Raw genomic sequence first — 17925 nt, forward strand, 5'->3', positions numbered from 1 at the left:
ATGGACTGTAAATTTCAACAAATAAGACAATAATACGACAAACTGCTGAGTGACACAAGAGCCTAGGGGAAGGGCAAGCATGAAGTGAGATGCTGTGTGTGTGTGTGTACACATGTGCTCACATATGTTGGTACCTCTCTCCCCGTAGCAAAGTCCTAAATAAAGTCTGAATGTTCAGTCAATCAAGATCCATATGAGCTGTAAAGAAAATAACCTCAGCTTTTTCTTGGATGTTCAAAGTTTTTCAGTTCATACAGGAACATCAGCAGTCTGGGTGAATGTATCGCTGTTTACTTCCCCCGTCTCATTGAGCCTGGTCAGGATGTGTTCAGAGGAAAAAAGAGGAACAGAAAGAATTTTAAAAAGTTAGGTTTTTTTTGTTGCTCTTGTTTACTTTTAAGCCAAAAATAAAATGAATAAAGCTACAAGGTTTAATATTGAGAAACTTGAGGTGGAAAATGACTTGAGCATTGTATAATTCAAGTAACATACATTGAACATACCATCAAAAAGTAAAATAAATCATAACATTAAACTCACCTTGCTAAGAGATCAGGCTTTTTGCTTCATCCCCTGAGACCAGCTGCACTGAAGCTTTTGTCCTCATCTTTCTCGCTCAGTGAGGTCTTTCCTTTCCTTGGCCATTCCTCTGCCAGCTGCCTTTGCACTGGAAAACCAAAGTGTGTGATCACAGGTGAAGTAAGGGATATTTTTCCAGTGCAGAGTTTAGAGTGCTCCATTTGGTGATAGCCGTTGAGCAACATTTCTAAGGATGTTGAAAAAGACAAATATTTCTGTTTACTATTAGGCAAAATCATCACATAAATCACATTTTCAACAAAAGTTAGAGCGAAGGCACAGTTACAGGGAAAATGTGTCTGTCTGTGACTAAATGTACTGAGGTGAGTAATTTGCTGCCAGCCTGCTTATTGATTCATTGTACTGATGCTACAATGATTTGTACAAATCTTGGAAATCTACAATAACATTTCTAAATAAAACTGATGATGTACAATGTTGTCAAACCACCTGATTTATAATATTGTTACTTAAGAATAAGAAAAGTAACTGACAGGTTTGTAGCTTGAACCCATCCGCTGGAACGTTGAAGACAATATAATTACACTGCAAAGCAAGACACAAGTAGGCAAGCTTCTTCATGTTTCTTGTGCACGGGAGAGAACCGGACAGACGCCGTTCCTTCGCTTGACCCCAGTTGCTCTCGTCCGTTCTCCCGTACCACTGTTCTTTTATTGAGGTTACATGAATATGCATAAGTTCATTAACATATGACGTCTACATACACACAAAGAGTACCTTGCCTGTGTGTGTGTGTGTGTGTGTGTGTGTGTGTGTGTGTGTGTGTGTGTGGCCTGCTGATCAAAGGGTCAAACATCCTTGGTCAGGAAGAGGGTAGCCTCCCCCTCACCCTAGATGGTTCATCCTAGATAACACGGTGAGGAAGTCCTGCAGTTCATCTAAACAAAGAGCACTTAGACTAGAACAGACGCAACTATGTTAATCCTACCATAAAACAATAAGACACGGTATGACCTCTCATGCTCCCAAAGTGCTGTCTAATACACACAAAGTTTGCAGACTATCAAGGATCAAAACCTCTACCAATCTACAACTAATTACAAAACTCTAAGCATATATAAGTAAATATTTCTAAGCATAAATGACAATCAACAATACAAATCTAACAGTAACCGTATTCAACAATTGCAGATAACAAACTCACAGACACTCACCTCACGCTCGATGATACCGAACGCATCAGCAAAGAGCTCATCAACCTCCAGGATACTTACAAGACTGCAGTGGAAACCATGAAGGATGCCAGGAAGCAGCTGGACAGTGAGATGAGCCGTCAGACACAAACCAACTGGGAGCTTGAACACCAGACAAAAAGAAGCAATGACTATAAAAGTCAGATGGAAAAAGTTACAAAGGAAATTGAAGCCATGAGAACACGCTTATCAATGCTTAGTAAGACCGGTTTCATTGTTTCTGTATATGATACAATTGTAAAAGCATAATGATTTGTTTCATAATTTTCTATAATGGTGGTATTTTCTTTTGGAAACAGGCGATGGCTGCAAACACTGTCCTGCAGGATGGATTTTAATGAACTCTGTATGTTACTACTTCCCCTTGAAGTCAAATGAATTCAAAACATGGAAGGAATCCAGAGATTTCTGTCAGCTGCAGGGAGGAGATCTTATAATCATAGACAGCCAAGATGAAGAGGTTTGTTAGTATTTCTGTGGAGCGGTGTTCATGCAGATTTCTGAAAATTTATCTTTGGTTTTGTTTCTTTTTTCGTTAGAACTCAACAGTCAATTATTTGATAAATCATCAAGCTGCCCCGACACAAACTCGTGACCTGGTCTGGGAGTCTGACGTTCCTCGCCGTGTGAGACCTTGGATGCCTCACAGAGACCCTGAGTTTCTGGATTGGATAAGCAGAAGAATAAATCATCAAGATACGCCTCATCCCCCAATGGGCTTCTGGATCGGACTGAGAGACGTCCATGAGGAAGGGACTTGGAAATGGTGGGATGGAACATTACTTGCTGAAGGGTAAGAGTTCAGTGTCATTTAAAATGACTGCTTTCATTTCAAACATGAAGAAATATAAACATAAACAACAAAAGTGTACTGTACATTGAGTTGTCTCCAACAACACTACACAGCTTATTTTACCTGCTAGCATGAGTTAGGAGGCATTATAAACTTATTTAATCCAATCCCTTTGATGCAATTAAAATTATCAGCTCAATATCATCTATATGTACAGCAATGACATATATGCACATATATGCATACATACAAATACACATCTCTATATACACATACATATGTAATGCAATATGCAATGCACAATGCAAAACAACAATCTACATTACTACAGCCAAAAGGGTGTACCCGGCCTTTTCCGCCTACGGTGGCTGGGATAGGCTCCAGTCCCCCTGCTACGCTAAATTGATTAAATAGAATACAACAGATGAACATATACATTCGTACTTCTACTTTTTTATGTTTTCATTTTGTTTTAATTATACACTTAGTCCATTCTCCACATACAGATATACAAAAACTTCTTCTTGGTCTTTGAATACTGTGCATCTTTTCATTTAATGTAGCATGTAATGTAAGATTTGCTGGAAATTTCACATTAAGAATGAAAAGTACGTAAAGTAAAGTTTATATAGTTCTTTTTGAAGACATAAAAGCAACAAAGAACTGTACAAAAGTTAAAACACAATTAATATCAAGGTAATCATTTTTTGAAATAACAAAAGAATGTCAGGAGGAGGCCTGATTAAACGTATACACACGGTGAAACTTGTGTAAATCAGCGGTCAGTTGTGTTTGTCCTCCTGAAGGATAAATTACACGAATAAGATAAAAGGTGAATAACAATTAATGTGAATCGCGTGAAAGGAAATCCTGTCTCAGCAGTGTAACTTGTCGTTTGCTTCAGGTACTGGAATGATGGAGAGCCAAATGATATCAACAATGAGGACTGTGCAGCGCTGTATCCCAAAGCAAACTTCTACAAGAGCTGGAACGACGTTAAATGTGATGCCCAAATGAAATGGATTTGTGAAAAAGCACCAAAACCACTGAGCTAAAATATCTGCAATAATGCATCACAATCTTACATAAACACAAGTTGCTATCAGACAAATCTCTGTAAGCATTTAATAAACCTTTTAGCATATTAGCAAATCTTACAGCTAACATGAAAAAGCATTATTCAGCACATTTATATTAAAGTAAACTGCTGTTTAAAACTGTTATGCCCATATGTGTACCCTGTATTTATCTACAGCAATGCTACAGTAAATTGTTCATCTAAAATATATACAGACTTACAGTGTTTTACATTATTAACACAATATTATACCAGTATGTCTGTTTACACCTCATCTGCTGATGAACACATTAAGAAACACTTGTGCCTGGTAACAATTAAAACTGCAGCTTTAATAACCTGTTTCTTTTAGCAGCCTGTGTACAAAAGGAAAGATGATAAATAGAGAGTCAAAGTCATTATTTATACTTTAGTCAGTATTTTTAACTGTAGAAAATATTTTGGAAGGCTAATAACATATTTCTGGAATATTTGAATTATATAAGACTTCAACTTAACTGGATTACTGGATAATTTAGAAACGAGATCAAGCATGTTGGTGAGCATCTGAAGGGATAATAAGTGAATTTTGTGGCTGCTTCCTGTTATTCATTTTAGGCCTGACAGAGTAGCTGCTGTCCATCACGTGTACAGCGCATGATATTATCAGTTTACTTCTTTAAAAGAGTTAGAATATGTTCCTCTAAAAATCATAACTTTTGAAAAACAGTTTCTAAGACAAATGTAAATGTCAGAAACAATCTAAATAAAGAGAGAGCATATCTGCAGAGGGAAAACAGTGTCTGAGAATATTTAATGAATCGTATATTTCACATTCAAAAACTAATTTCTGAGTGTGCTAAGGCAGCATAATTGTGACAAAGGTGAGGGATGTATGAAATATTCTCTTTACCAAAATAGTTCAAACTCATGTTTATTTAAACTTCTTCAGTTCCATGAATGAAGTCTGCATTTCAGTCATTAACTGTCATCACAGGGATGCTTTTTACCAAATTTTCAGCACCAGTAGTGGCTCGTTTGAACATTCTTTCTAGTTATGGTGCTAAGCTTTCCATCTCTAGGTAGGTCCACGACAAGTTTAGCACAAGACACAGTGAGACATGAATGGGCAAATGAATGGTGGTAATGAGGAGACCACCCACATGTACCAATCAATAATGTGCACAAATCATTATGAAATTCTGCTTCAGCTTACAAAAGTTATGTGCACTTTTGTGGCATTTACATCTCTTTGGTTGAGATAAAAAAGCCAGAAGATGGTTACGACTGAACAAATGAGTCACAGGATAAAAAGCACAACAAAAGAGGAGTTTGATGTGGCTAATGTGATCGTACTGCAGTTCAGATTTTCAGAATCTTAAATGAGCTGGTTGGAAATGTTAAGTCTAATTATTGAATGTTGTCATTGTGTTTCTTAAATCTGTAAGGTGTTAGTTCAGTCTATAGGATCAAGACATTCCTTTGTCTCTGACCACCTCTCCAGCTACTCTGTGCTGGGGGAGGATTATTGTAGACACATCCCTTGTGAAGATTCTGTTTCTTGTGTGGTAAGCTTCCTGCCCTTTTGTGGCTTCACTGTGTTGTGCATGGTGAACCAATACAGGAATTGAACCATATATTGGGTGTGGGGGAGATTACCATTTTATGACTAAGGATGTTGTTAGAAACAGTTGGAAGTCACGCACACAGAAACACATATTCTCACATGACACACACACACACGTTCTTGCACATGCATACCGATGTTTATACATACACACACATAGTGCCTTGTCTTAGAACCATTTGGGGGTTCACGGTGGGAGGTGCTTTTGCTGTGATGTGTATTGTGTGAACTGTTTTCCCAATAAAAGGCAGCAAGCGGAGGCCGTCGTTGGGGTCAGTCTACGGTAGGATTCAGAGTGCTTTCTGAGACACCGGCTGGGTCTCCCTTGCTTAGCAAGTAAAAGATGTTCGTCTTGTTTTTGTTGTTAACGAGAATAAGTTTCTAAACCAGCGGGGCTTGTGGAAACACAGACCCAACAGGAAACATCTTGTATACAACTGTAAACCTTTGAAATTAAAATAATATTTTTCTATTCATAGCTCCTGTAGTCTTCAGTGATGAGTCAATGTTACTTTACAGTTTCTTACCAGACAATTTAAATTCTTTATGGGGATGATCATGCTCGACACAAACATCCACTTGAAATAATTTCATTCAGCTATGAAAAAACTAATGTGTGGACTGAAACTTCTCAAGCTGTCTCTCACATGTCATTTAACTCGGTCTTTAATTTGGAGATGGTACAAAAGAGCTCACTCCCAATACTGCTGCAAGTTGTTTTTTTGGGACACCACCTTGGAGTTGCCCTATGACACTGTCCCTATCCAGATCAGTCAGCCATGGCGTGCTAGGTGAAGACCCAACACACCGCAGTAGGCCCAGTAAAGATGCCCCTGAGACAATCCAGCACACAAACAGCAGGGTGCTAGCAGGAAGGGCATACATGGAAAGCCATATCAAGGTGGCCGGCGTAGTAATCTGAAACATCTGTGCCCAGTACGTCCTGGAAGTCCCAAGGTCAAAATTTTAGACGCCCCCTATGGTGGTCGAGAATGACAAAGCTAAGATCCTGTGGGACTTCCAGATACAGATGGACCGAATGGCGATAGCTAACAACCAGACATAGTAGTGGTAAACAAGCATGGCCATAGTGATACACGTAGTGATACCAAAAGACAGCAACATCAGGAAGAAGGAACACAAGAAGCTTGAGGAGTACCAAGGGCTCAGAGAAGAGCTTGAGTGGATGTGGAGGGTGAAGGTAACAGTGGTCCCAGTGGTAATCGGAGCACTAGATGCAGTGGTTCCCCAGCTCGGCGAGTGGCTCTAGCAGAACTAACAATATTATAATGGAAATCCCACAGAGGACTGAACAAGGACTCAAACTGAAAGTGTTTTTCCTGTCATCTCCAACAACTGCAAAATATTTTGAGGTTATAAAATGGTGTGTTCTAAATCATTTTATTACTTATAAGCCTTGATGATGATAGTTTTAAAGTAAGATTTAAGAGAATTATCATATATTGGCATGTAAAAAGTGTAAATCAACACTTTATGAATGGTATTCTGCTGGTAGTCGTTGGAGTTCTTGGGATTAACTGTTACTATGACAGTCTACGTGACAAAAATACAACTTCAGTTTCCCTTTTCTGTAGAATTTCACAGTCCGATCACCAAAAAAATGAACGCTGAGCAACTATATTAGGGGACAAGGGGATTTTACATGTTGGAAATGTATTTTGAGGGTATTCATGGAAACATACAAATGTGGTGAGTTTTGATCAGCATTGGTGTTTGTTCCAAAGTTTAGTTTGATATTAGATATTTTACATTAAAGACACACACACAGATGTGATGTGATCGAAAATGAAGAGGAGGCCAAGAAGGTACTAGAGCATGTGATTCTCAAACTTTTCACAATGAGTACCACCTCATAGAATATATGGCTCTTGAAGCACCACCCTTGTGACCGGCATTAAAGTACAGTAGTATAGGCCTATTTAGCACCACATACAGTTTACACGAGACAATTTTATTTATTATATGAATGTTATTTATTTTAACTGTCATAAACAGGATGGAACAAGTGATAATAATAACAACTGTACTGCAATAAAACATCCGGTCTTATGTGATGACATATGAACAAACTACTCTGCGTTTATCAGGGCTGTTGTGTTTTCAACATGCTTTGATGCTTCTATCTTGTTCTATTTCATCTGAACAAGCCCCCCAAAAAGGGGTGCTAACCATAGCTGTGTAGCTAGCCACCTTGTAGCACATTATTATATACTAGCTAGCCCAAATTCAGTAGCCCTACAAACACCACTGCTGTTGAGTTTTCTCTCTTCATTTATGTCAGAAGTGCTAACAGAGCTGTACGTTTTAATTTTTGCTGCGGCGATTAAGCTGCTGGATTTTTGGCTTCACGACCCTCCTTCGTGGTTTGTGCATGTCAAAGCCCAGTTTGTTCTTCGTGGTGTTTCAGCCGACGTGTCGTCGTGTCGAAATACCATCATGTGGTGGCCTCGCTGGATCCGCTGTCCACCCGCTGTGTGATGACCCTCCTCCCAAATCCCCCCTCCCAAGGGAAATACACCGTTCTCAAGGCACTGCTGCTGTGGCGCTACTCCCTCTCCAATGCTGAGTGGGTCGAGAAACTCCTCTTTCTCAGGCCTGGGTGATGGTATCGCTCTCGAGCTCATGGAGAGCATGCTGTGATTGCTAGGATCGGATGACAGCGGATTTGTCTTCACTCACCTCTTCCTCTGACAGTTGCTGCTGGCCGCGAAGGATTACCGCTAACTCGCAGAAGAAGCAGATCGCATTCACCTGGCTACCAGAAGCTTTGGCATCCAGGGAATAGTTCACGACTCACTGACGGCATCTTCTTCATCCCCACCGATACTCCCGAGGACCACCAACTCATCGATGGTGCCTGAGATTTTGGTACGGTGGGAAAAAGCTGTGTTTTTTCCATCAGCGTTTTGGCACCTTTGCATACCTCCGCAATGGTATATTATTTAATCTTAAATTTTGGGGGGGAGATTTCCCGCATACCACTACAGGGAGCCCAAGTACCACCAGTGGTATGCATACCACAGTTTGAGAACCACTGCATGTGAACAAAAACCATAAACAATGAAAAGTGGATATTGACCATCAATGATGGAATATTACAATTTTTGCAGCATTCACTGACAAAGTCAGCATACTAGTTGCATGATCACTGCAGCCTCCAGCATTCGTGGCATTACGCTTATGGTTGGTTAGGTGTTAGGATTATGGGTTTAAGGTCAGCATCTTACCTTATGTGAAATCATCACTTTTAATATAAGACTTTACAGGACAGCTTGAATTTTTACAAATATTTTAATTAGCCAAAACTCAGACAGTTTTTCATATAAATGTCCCAAATTACAGAAAAGATTCATTTTCATGCTAAGACCAGGTAGTGATCATTCCAGGCCTTTATCGATCTTGGTTTTTCAGATATTCATGTTAAAAATAATTGCCTCATCCGGTTATCAGTCATTCCATTCACGTTCAGACTTTGCCTCTGTCCACTCAAGTAAAACAGGGTGGAAAGAGGCAATGTTCAAAACTATTTCTTATATAAAACTGAAATCTGCAACAATCATTATATATATTCAGACTTTGGACCATAATAATTTTATGCAAATCAGAGATGGTCAACAAGAGAATGTTCAAAAACGTTGCTGATTGGAGATAGAATGACCCTAATAACTTTTATTTTATTTGTTTGATTAGGATATTGGGGACTGTGCAGCGTTGTATCGCAAAGCAAACTTCTACAAGACCTGGAACGTTGTTCTGTGTGTTACCCAAATTAAATGCGAAATAGCAACAAAACCACTGAGCTAAAATATCTGCAATAATGCATCACAATCTTACATAAACACAAGTTGCTATCAGACAAATCTCTGTAAGCATTTAATAAACCTTTTAGCATATTAGCAAATCTTACAGCTAACATGAAAAAGCATTATTCAGCACATTTATATAAAGTAAACTGCTGTTTAAAACTGTTATGCCCATATGTGTACCCTGTATTTATCTACAGCAATGCTACAGTAAATTGTTCATCTAAAATATATACAGACTTACAGTGTTTTACATTATTAACACAATATTATACCAGTATGTCTGTTTACACCTCATCTGCTGATGAACACATTAAGAAACACTTGTGCCTGGTAACAATTAAAACTGCAGCTTTAATAACCTGTTTCTTTTAGCAGCCTGTGTACAAAAGGAAAGATGATAAATAGAGAGTCAAAGTCATTATTTATACTTTAGTCAGTATTTTTAACTGTAGAAAATATTTTGGAAGGCTAATAACATATTTCTGGAATATTTGAATTATATAAGACTTCAACTTAACTGGGTTACTGGATAATTTAGAAACGAGATCAAGCATGTTGGTGAGCATCTGAAGGGATAATAAGTGAATTTTGTGGCTGCTTCCTGTTATTCATTTTAGGCCTGACAGAGTAGCTGCTGTCCATCACGTGTACAGCGCATGATATTATCAGTTTACTTCTTTAAAAGAGTTAGAATATGTTCCTCTAAAAATCATAACTTTTGAAAAACAGTTTCTAAGACAAATGTAAATGTCAGAAACAATCTAAATAAAGAGAGAGCACATCTGCAGAGGGAAAACAGTGTCTGAGAATATTTAATGAATCGTATATTTCACATTCAAAAACTAATTTCTGAGTGTGCTAAGGCAGCATAATTGTGACAAAGGTGAGGGATGTATGAAATATTCTCTTTACCAAAATAGTTCAAACTCATGTTTATTTAAACTTCTTCAGTTCCATGAATGAAGTCTGCATTTCAGTCATTAACTGTCATCACAGGGATGCTTTTTACCAAATTTTCAGCACCAGTAGTGGCTCGTTTGAACATTCTTTCTAGTTATGGTGCTAAGCTTTCCATCTCTAGGTAGGTCCACGACAAGTTTAGCACAAGACACAGTGAGACATGAATGGGCAAATGAATGGTGGTAATGAGGAGACCACCCACATGTACCAATCAATAATGTGCACAAATCATTATGAAATTCTGCTTCAGCTTACAAAAGTTATGTGCACTTTTGTGGCATTTACATCTCTTTGGTTGAGATAAAAAAGCCAGAAGATGGTTACGACTGAACAAATGAGTCACAGGATAAAAAGCACAACAAAAGAGGAGTTTGATGTGGCTAATGTGATCGTACTGCAGTTCAGATTTTCAGAATCTTAAATGAGCTGGTTGGAAATGTTAAGTCTAATTATTGAATGTTGTCATTGTGTTTCTTAAATCTGTAAGGTGTTAGTTCAGTCTATAGGATCAAGACATTCCTTTGTCTCTGACCACCTCTCCAGCTACTCTGTGCTGGGAGAGGATTATTGTAGACACATCCCTTGTGAAGATTCTGTTTCTTGTGTGGTAAGCTTCCTGCCCTTTTGTGGCTTCACTGTGTTGTGCATGGTGAACCAATACAGGAATTGAACCATATATTGGGTGTGGGGGAGATTACCATTTTATGACTAAGGATGTTGTTAGAAACAGTTGGAAGTCACGCACACAGAAACACATATTCTCACATGACACACACACACACGTTCTTGCACATGCATACCGATGTTTATACATACACACACATAGTGCCTTGTCTTAGAACCATTTGGGGGTTCACGGTGGGAGGTGCTTTTGCTGTGATGTGTATTGTGTGAACTGTTTTCCCAATAAAAGGCAGCAAGCGGAGGCCGTCGTTGGGGTCAGTCTACGGTAGGATTCAGAGTGCTTTCTGAGACACCGGCTGGGTCTCCCTTGCTTAGCAAGTAAAAGATGTTCGTCTTGTTTTTGTTGTTAACGAGAATAAGTTTCTAAACCAGCGGGGCTTGTGGAAACACAGACCCAACAGGAAACATCTTGTATACAACTGTAAACCTTTGAAATTAAAATAATATTTTTCTATTCATAGCTCCTGTAGTCTTCAGTGATGAGTCAATGTTACTTTACAGTTTCTTACTAGACAATTTAAATTCTTTATGGGGATGATCATGCTCGACACAAACATCCACTTGAAATAATTTCATTCAGCTATGAAAAAACTAATGTGTGGACTGAAACTTCTCAAGCTGTCTCTCACATGTCATTTAACTCGGTCTTTAATTTGGAGATGGTACAAAAGAGCTCACTCCCAATACTGCTGCAAGTTGTTTTTTTGGGACACCACCTTGGAGTTGCCCTATGACACTGTCCCTATCCAGATCAGTCAGCCATGGCGTGCTAGGTGAAGACCCAACACACCGCAGTAGGCCCAGTAAAGATGCCCCTGAGACAATCCAGCACACAAACAGCAGGGTGCTAGCAGGAAGGGCATACATGGAAAGCCATATCAAGGTGGCCGGCGTAGTAATCTGAAACATCTGTGCCCAGTATGTCCTGGAAGTCCCAAGGTCAAAATTTTAGACGCCCCCTATGGTGGTCGAGAATGACAAAGCTAAGATCCTGTGGGACTTCCAGATACAGATGGACCGAATGGCGATAGCTAACAACCAGACATAGTAGTGGTAAACAAGCATGGCCATAGTGATACACGTAGTGATACCAAAAGACAGCAACATCAGGAAGAAGGAACACAAGAAGCTTGAGGAGTACCAAGGGCTCAGAGAAGAGCTTGAGTGGATGTGGAGGGTGAAGGTAACAGTGGTCCCAGTGGTAATCGGAGCACTAGATGCAGTGGTTCCCCAGCTCGGCGAGTGGCTCTAGCAGAACTAACAATATTATAATGGAAATCCCACAGAGGACTGAACAAGGACTCAAACTGAAAGTGTTTTTCCTGTCATCTCCAACAACTGCAAAATATTTTGAGGTTATAAAATGGTGTGTTCTAAATCATTTTATTACTTATAAGCCTTGATGATGATAGTTTTAAAGTAAGATTTAAGAGAATTATCATATATTGGCATGTAAAAAGTGTAAATCAACACTTTATGAATGGTATTCTGCTGGTAGTCGTTGGAGTTCTTGGGATTAACTGTTACTATGACAGTCTACGTGACAAAAATACAACTTCAGTTTCCCTTTTCTGTAGAATTTCACAGTCCGATCACCAAAAAAATGAACGCTGAGCAACTATATTAGGGGACAAGGGGATTTTACATGTTGGAAATGTATTTTGAGGGTATTCATGGAAACATACAAATGTGGTGATTTTTGATCAGCATTGGTGTTTGTTCCAAAGTTTAGTTTGATATTAGATATTTTACATTAAAGACACACACACAGATGTGATGTGATCGAAAATGAAGAGGAGGCCAAGAAGGTACTAGAGCATGTGATTCTCAAACTTTTCACAATGAGTACCACCTCATAGAATATATGGCTCTTGAAGCACCACCCTTGTGACCGGCATTAAAGTACAGTAGTATAGGCCTATTTAGCACCACATACAGTTTACACGAGACAATTTTATTTATTATATGAATGTTATTTATTTTAACTGTCATAAACAGGATGGAACAAGTGATAATAATAACAACTGTACTGCAATAAAACATCCGGTCTTATGTGATGACATATGAACAAACTACTCTGCGTTTATCAGGGCTGTTGTGTTTTCAACATGCTTTGATGCTTCTATCTTGTTCTATTTCATCTGAACAAGCCCCCCAAAAAGGGGTGCTAACCATAGCTGTGTAGCTAGCCACCTTGTAGCACATTATTATATACTAGCTAGCCCAAATTCAGTAGCCCTACAAACACCACTGCTGTTGAGTTTTCTCTCTTCATTTATGTCAGAAGTGCTAACAGAGCTGTACGTTTTAATTTTTGCTGCGGCGATTAAGCTGCTGGATTTTTGGCTTCACGACCCTCCTTCGTGGTTTGTGCATGTCAAAGCCCAGTTTGTTCTTCGTGGTGTTTCAGCCGACGTGTCGTCGTGTCGAAATACCATCATGTGGTGGCCTCGCTGGATCCGCTGTCCACCCGCTGTGTGATGACCCTCCTCCCAAATCCCCCCTCCCAAGGGAAATACACCGTTCTCAAGGCACTGCTGCTGTGGCGCTACTCCCTCTCCAATGCAGAGTGGGCCGAGAAACTCCTCTTTCTCAGGCCTGGGTGATGGTATCGCTCTCGAGCTCATGGAGAGCATGCTGTGATTGCTAGGATCGGATGACAGCGGATTTGTCTTCACTCACCTCTTCCTCTGACAGTTGCTGCTGGCCGCGAAGGATTACCGCTAACTCGCAGAAGAAGCAGATCGCATTCACCTGGCTACCAGAAGCTTTGGCATCCAGGCAATAGTTCACGACTCACTGACGGCATCTTCTTCATCCCCACCGATACTCCCGAGGACCACCAACTCATCGATGGTGCCTGAGATTTTGGTACGGTGGGAAAAAGCTGTGTTTTTTCCATCAGCGTTTTGGCACCTTTGCATACCTCCGCAATGGTATATTATTTAATCTTAAATTTTGGGGGGGAGATTTCCCGCATACCACTACAGGGAGCCCAAGTACCACCAGTGGTATGCATACCACAGTTTGAGAACCACTGCATGTGAACAAAAACCATAAACAATGAAAAGTGGATATTGACCATCAATGATGGAATATTACAATTTTTGCAGCATTCACTGACAAAGTCAGCATACTAGTTGCATGATCACTGCAGCCTCCAGCATTCGTGGCATTACGCTTATGGTTGGTTAGGTGTTAGGATTATGGGTTTAAGGTCAGCATCTTACCTTATGTGAAATCATCACTTTTAATATAAGACTTTACAGGACAGCTTGAATTTTTACAAATATTTTAATTAGCCAAAACTCAGACAGTTTTTCATATAAATGTCCCAAATTACAGAAAAGATTCATTTTCATGCTAAGACCAGGTAGTGATCATTCCAGGCCTTTATCGATCTTGGTTTTTCAGATATTCATGTTAAAAATAATTGCCTCATCCGGTTATCAGTCATTCCATTCACGTTCAGACTTTGCCTCTGTCCACTCAAGTAAAACAGGGTGGAAAGAAGCAATGTTCAAAACTATTTCTTATATAAAACTGAAATCTGCAACAATCATTATATATATTCAGACTTTGGACCATAATAATTTTATGCAAATCAGAGATGGTCAACAAGAGAATGTTCAAAAACGTTGCTGATTGGAGATAGAATGACCCTAATAACTTTTATTTTATTTGTTTGATTAGGATATTGGGGACTGTGCAGCGTTGTATCGCAAAGCAAACTTCTACAAGACCTGGAACGTTGTTCTGTGTGTTACCCAAATTAAATGCGAAATAGCAACAAAACCACTGAGCTAAAATATCTGCAATAATGCATCACAATCTTACATGAACACAAGTTGCTATCAGAAGAAATTCTCTGTAAGCATTTAAGAATTTTTTTTAGCATATTAGTAAATCTTCCAGCTAACATGAAAAAGCATTATTCAGCACATTTATATAAACTGCTGTTTAAAACAAGTTTTGCCCATGTGTGCACGCTGTATTTATCTACAGCAATGCTACAGTAAATTGTTAATTTACATTGCATACAGACTTACAGTGTTTTACATTATTAACACAATATTATACCAGTATGTCTGTTTACACCTCATCTGCTGATGAACACATTAAGAAACACTTGTGCCTGGTAACAATTAAAACTGCAGCTTTAATAACCTGTTTCTTTTAGCAGCCTGTGTACAAAAGGAAAGATGATAAATAGAGAGTCAAAGTCATTATTTATACTTTAGTCAGTATTTTTAACTGTAGAAAATATTTTTGGAAGGCTAATAACATATTTCTGGAATATTTATTTAAATTATATAAGACTTCAACTTAACTGGGTTACTGGATAATTTAGAAACGAGATCAAGCATGTTGGTGAGCATCTGAAGGGATAATAAGTGAATTTTGTGGCTGCTTCCTGTTATTCATTTTAGGCCTGACAGAGTAGCTGCTGTCCATCACGTGTACAGCGCATGATATTATCAGTTTACTTCTTTAAAAGAGTTAGAATATGTTCCTCTAAAAATCATAACTTTTGAAAAACAGTTTCTAAGACAAATGTAAATGTCAGAAACAATCTAAATAAAGAGAGAGCACATCTGCAGAGGGAACTACCTTGGACATATTTAATTAAATATGTCCGTATTTTGTGGTTTAAAACCTATTCTGCCAACCGATTTGAGATCTACTCAATCTGAAGCAGTCTGATAACTCAGGTAAACATGATACTAAGATGCAAACTCAACAATTACAGACAAAAAGTTTTCTATGCAAAAATAAACACAGTAAAACAATTAAGAGTAATAAAAAAGTGATCATTTCACAAGAGGTAGTCTGATACAAGATGCTGACCTTAAATTCATAAGCCTGGAGGCTGCAGTGATCATGCAATCAGTAAGCTGACTGTGTGAATGAATGCTGCAAGAATTGTAATATTCCATCACTGATGGTCTTTAGCTGCTCAATATCCACCTTTCATTGTTCATGGTTTTTGTTCACATGCTCTAGTAACTTCTTGTCCTCCTCTTCAGCTTCGATCACATCACATCTGTGTGTTTGTGTCTTTAATGTAAAATATCCAACATCAAACTAAACTTTGGAACAAACAGCAGTTCTGATCAAAACTCACCACATTAGCATGTTTCCATGAAAGGCTCAAAATAAATTTCCAACATGTAAAATCCCCTTGTCCCCTTATATAGTTGCTCAGCGTTCATTTTCTTGGTGGTCGGACATTGTGAAATTCTACAGAAAAGGGAAACTGAAGTTGTATTTTTGTCACGTAGACTGTCATGGACACAGTTATCCCAAGAACTCCAACGACTACCAGCAGAATACCATTCATCAAATAAATGGAAAGCGTTGATTTACACTTTTTACACGCTAAAATATGATAATTATCATAAATCTTACTTTAAAACTATCATCAGGCTTATAAGTAACAAATTTAAAGAACTTAAATTTTCTAGTAAGAAACTATAAAATAACATTAACTCATTACTGAAGACTACAGGAGCTATGAGTTTGAACTATTAAATTATTAACATCTATTTTGGTGAAGAGAATATTTCATACATCCCTCACCTTTGTCACAATTATGCTGCCCTAACACACTCAGAAATTATTTTTTGAATGTGAAATATACGATTCACTAAATATTCTCAGACACTGTTTTAGTCATTGCATTCACTTTCAAACATTGTCTCTGGCCACCCATTGTTGCCTCGGGGTTAAAATTGGTGGATAGAGGCAGTGTTCAAAAAATGAATCCTAAAAATATTTCATATATGAAACTAAAGTTTCACAGGAGTCAATATATGACTTCAAATGCTCACTCCAAATAATGCTACAACTTGTTTTTTTGGGACACCACCTTGAAGTTGCCCTATGACATTGTCCCAACCCAGATCAGTCAGCCATGGCGTGCTATGTGAAGTCCTCAACTGACCACTGTAGCAGGGTCTATGCTCACAGGTACTGCTGATCAGGCACCAATCAATGTGCCTGATCAGCAGGTCTTCTGCGCTCTTCTGGACAGAGATCTCGGATGTCATTCCTGGGATCTGCTGGAGCCACTCGCCTAGCTTGGGAGTCACTACACCGTGTGCTCCAATTACCACTGAGACCACTGTTACCTTCACTCTCCACATTTTCTCAAGCTCTTCTCTTATATGAATACTTTTTACGTATTGTCTGTTACATTCTACCTCTGGTTATAGCTTTCGACAATTACATTAATCAACAGTTACAGCCAATTACTGCAGAACTGTAGTTTTATCAGTTAAACAGGTAAAAACGATGTATGGATGTTTTATTAAATGCATAATTAGCAAAAAAAAATTTTTTTTTAATTCCAGCGAGCCACAATTTTGCAACTCATAAAAACAAAGTACTAAACAACATGTCATAATGTAACTGGGATTATAGGGGTGATAATTGTGGATTAATAGTTAATTTATAAATTAGATGTTAATTAATTGCATGTATAAGTGGATTTTGTTGTTATCATATAAAGCAGCACTGTCTGTTTCCTGCTTTATAGCTAAGGTAGAGTAATTTATTGTAAGATGTGCTGTCAATTTACTTCTTCAAAAAAAAGAGGATATGTGTTTCTTCGAAAAAATTGCATCATAGTATCTGTTAGTAGTTTCTTAGACAAGTTTTCTGAAGTCAGATCTAGAAAAACAAAATAAAACAAAAAAAAACATAAGAGCACATTTGCAGAAGGAATGAAAATTTGAATTTGTGTAATAGCTTGTATTTTTATTATTCTACTAAAACAGTGCGATTTGAAAAATATAGTGAAATCTACAGTCTACAGTATACAGTATGTCTACAGTAATCTACAATCTATACAGTATGTGGTCAAAGGAGCTTGCAAAGAAAAGCGTCTGGACTTCTTTAAAAGTTATTTTAAAACACACTGTGGGGGCTGTGTTTGAAGCAGATTTAGTCTGGCCCAGATATTTTTGGGGCACACAGATGTACCTAGTAAAATTGCATGTCAATATGAGAGTGAGGAGAGGGAGAGTGTTTTACTCTTTGATTTTTTTCAGTGTTACATTTAGATTGTTACTTTACTTTCTAGTATTTTTGAGCTCTCACAACTTCACAAGTACAGATGTTAGTCACATAGATTTTAAAGCCTTAAAAACACATTTAATCAATTAACAATTTAAAAGTGCAAC

At 38.3% G+C, this 17925-nt stretch overlaps 1 protein-coding gene across 1 annotated transcript; it reads left to right on the forward strand.

Annotated features, from left to right (window-relative positions):
- On the forward strand, positions 1–3765 carry LOC147307375 (CD209 antigen-like protein C). Its single transcript, XM_086274283.1, has 5 exons — positions 1–7; positions 1732–1992; positions 2093–2253; positions 2333–2586; positions 3491–3765. Exons 1-5 carry the CDS (start codon positions 1–3, stop codon positions 3639–3641), a joined length of 834 nt encoding a protein of 277 aa, XP_086130409.1. The 3' UTR covers positions 3642–3765.
- The last annotated feature ends 14160 nt before the right edge of the window (positions 3766–17925 follow it).

The sequence above is a fragment of the Aulonocara sp. 'chitande type north' Nkhata Bay genome, linkage group LG19 (assembly GCF_057382095.1).
Source record: "Aulonocara sp. 'chitande type north' Nkhata Bay isolate Kocher_YH1m ecotype deep benthic linkage group LG19, A_spYH_male_GT1.1, whole genome shotgun sequence".
NCBI lineage: Eukaryota > Metazoa > Chordata > Actinopteri > Cichliformes > Cichlidae > Aulonocara > Aulonocara sp. 'chitande type north' Nkhata Bay.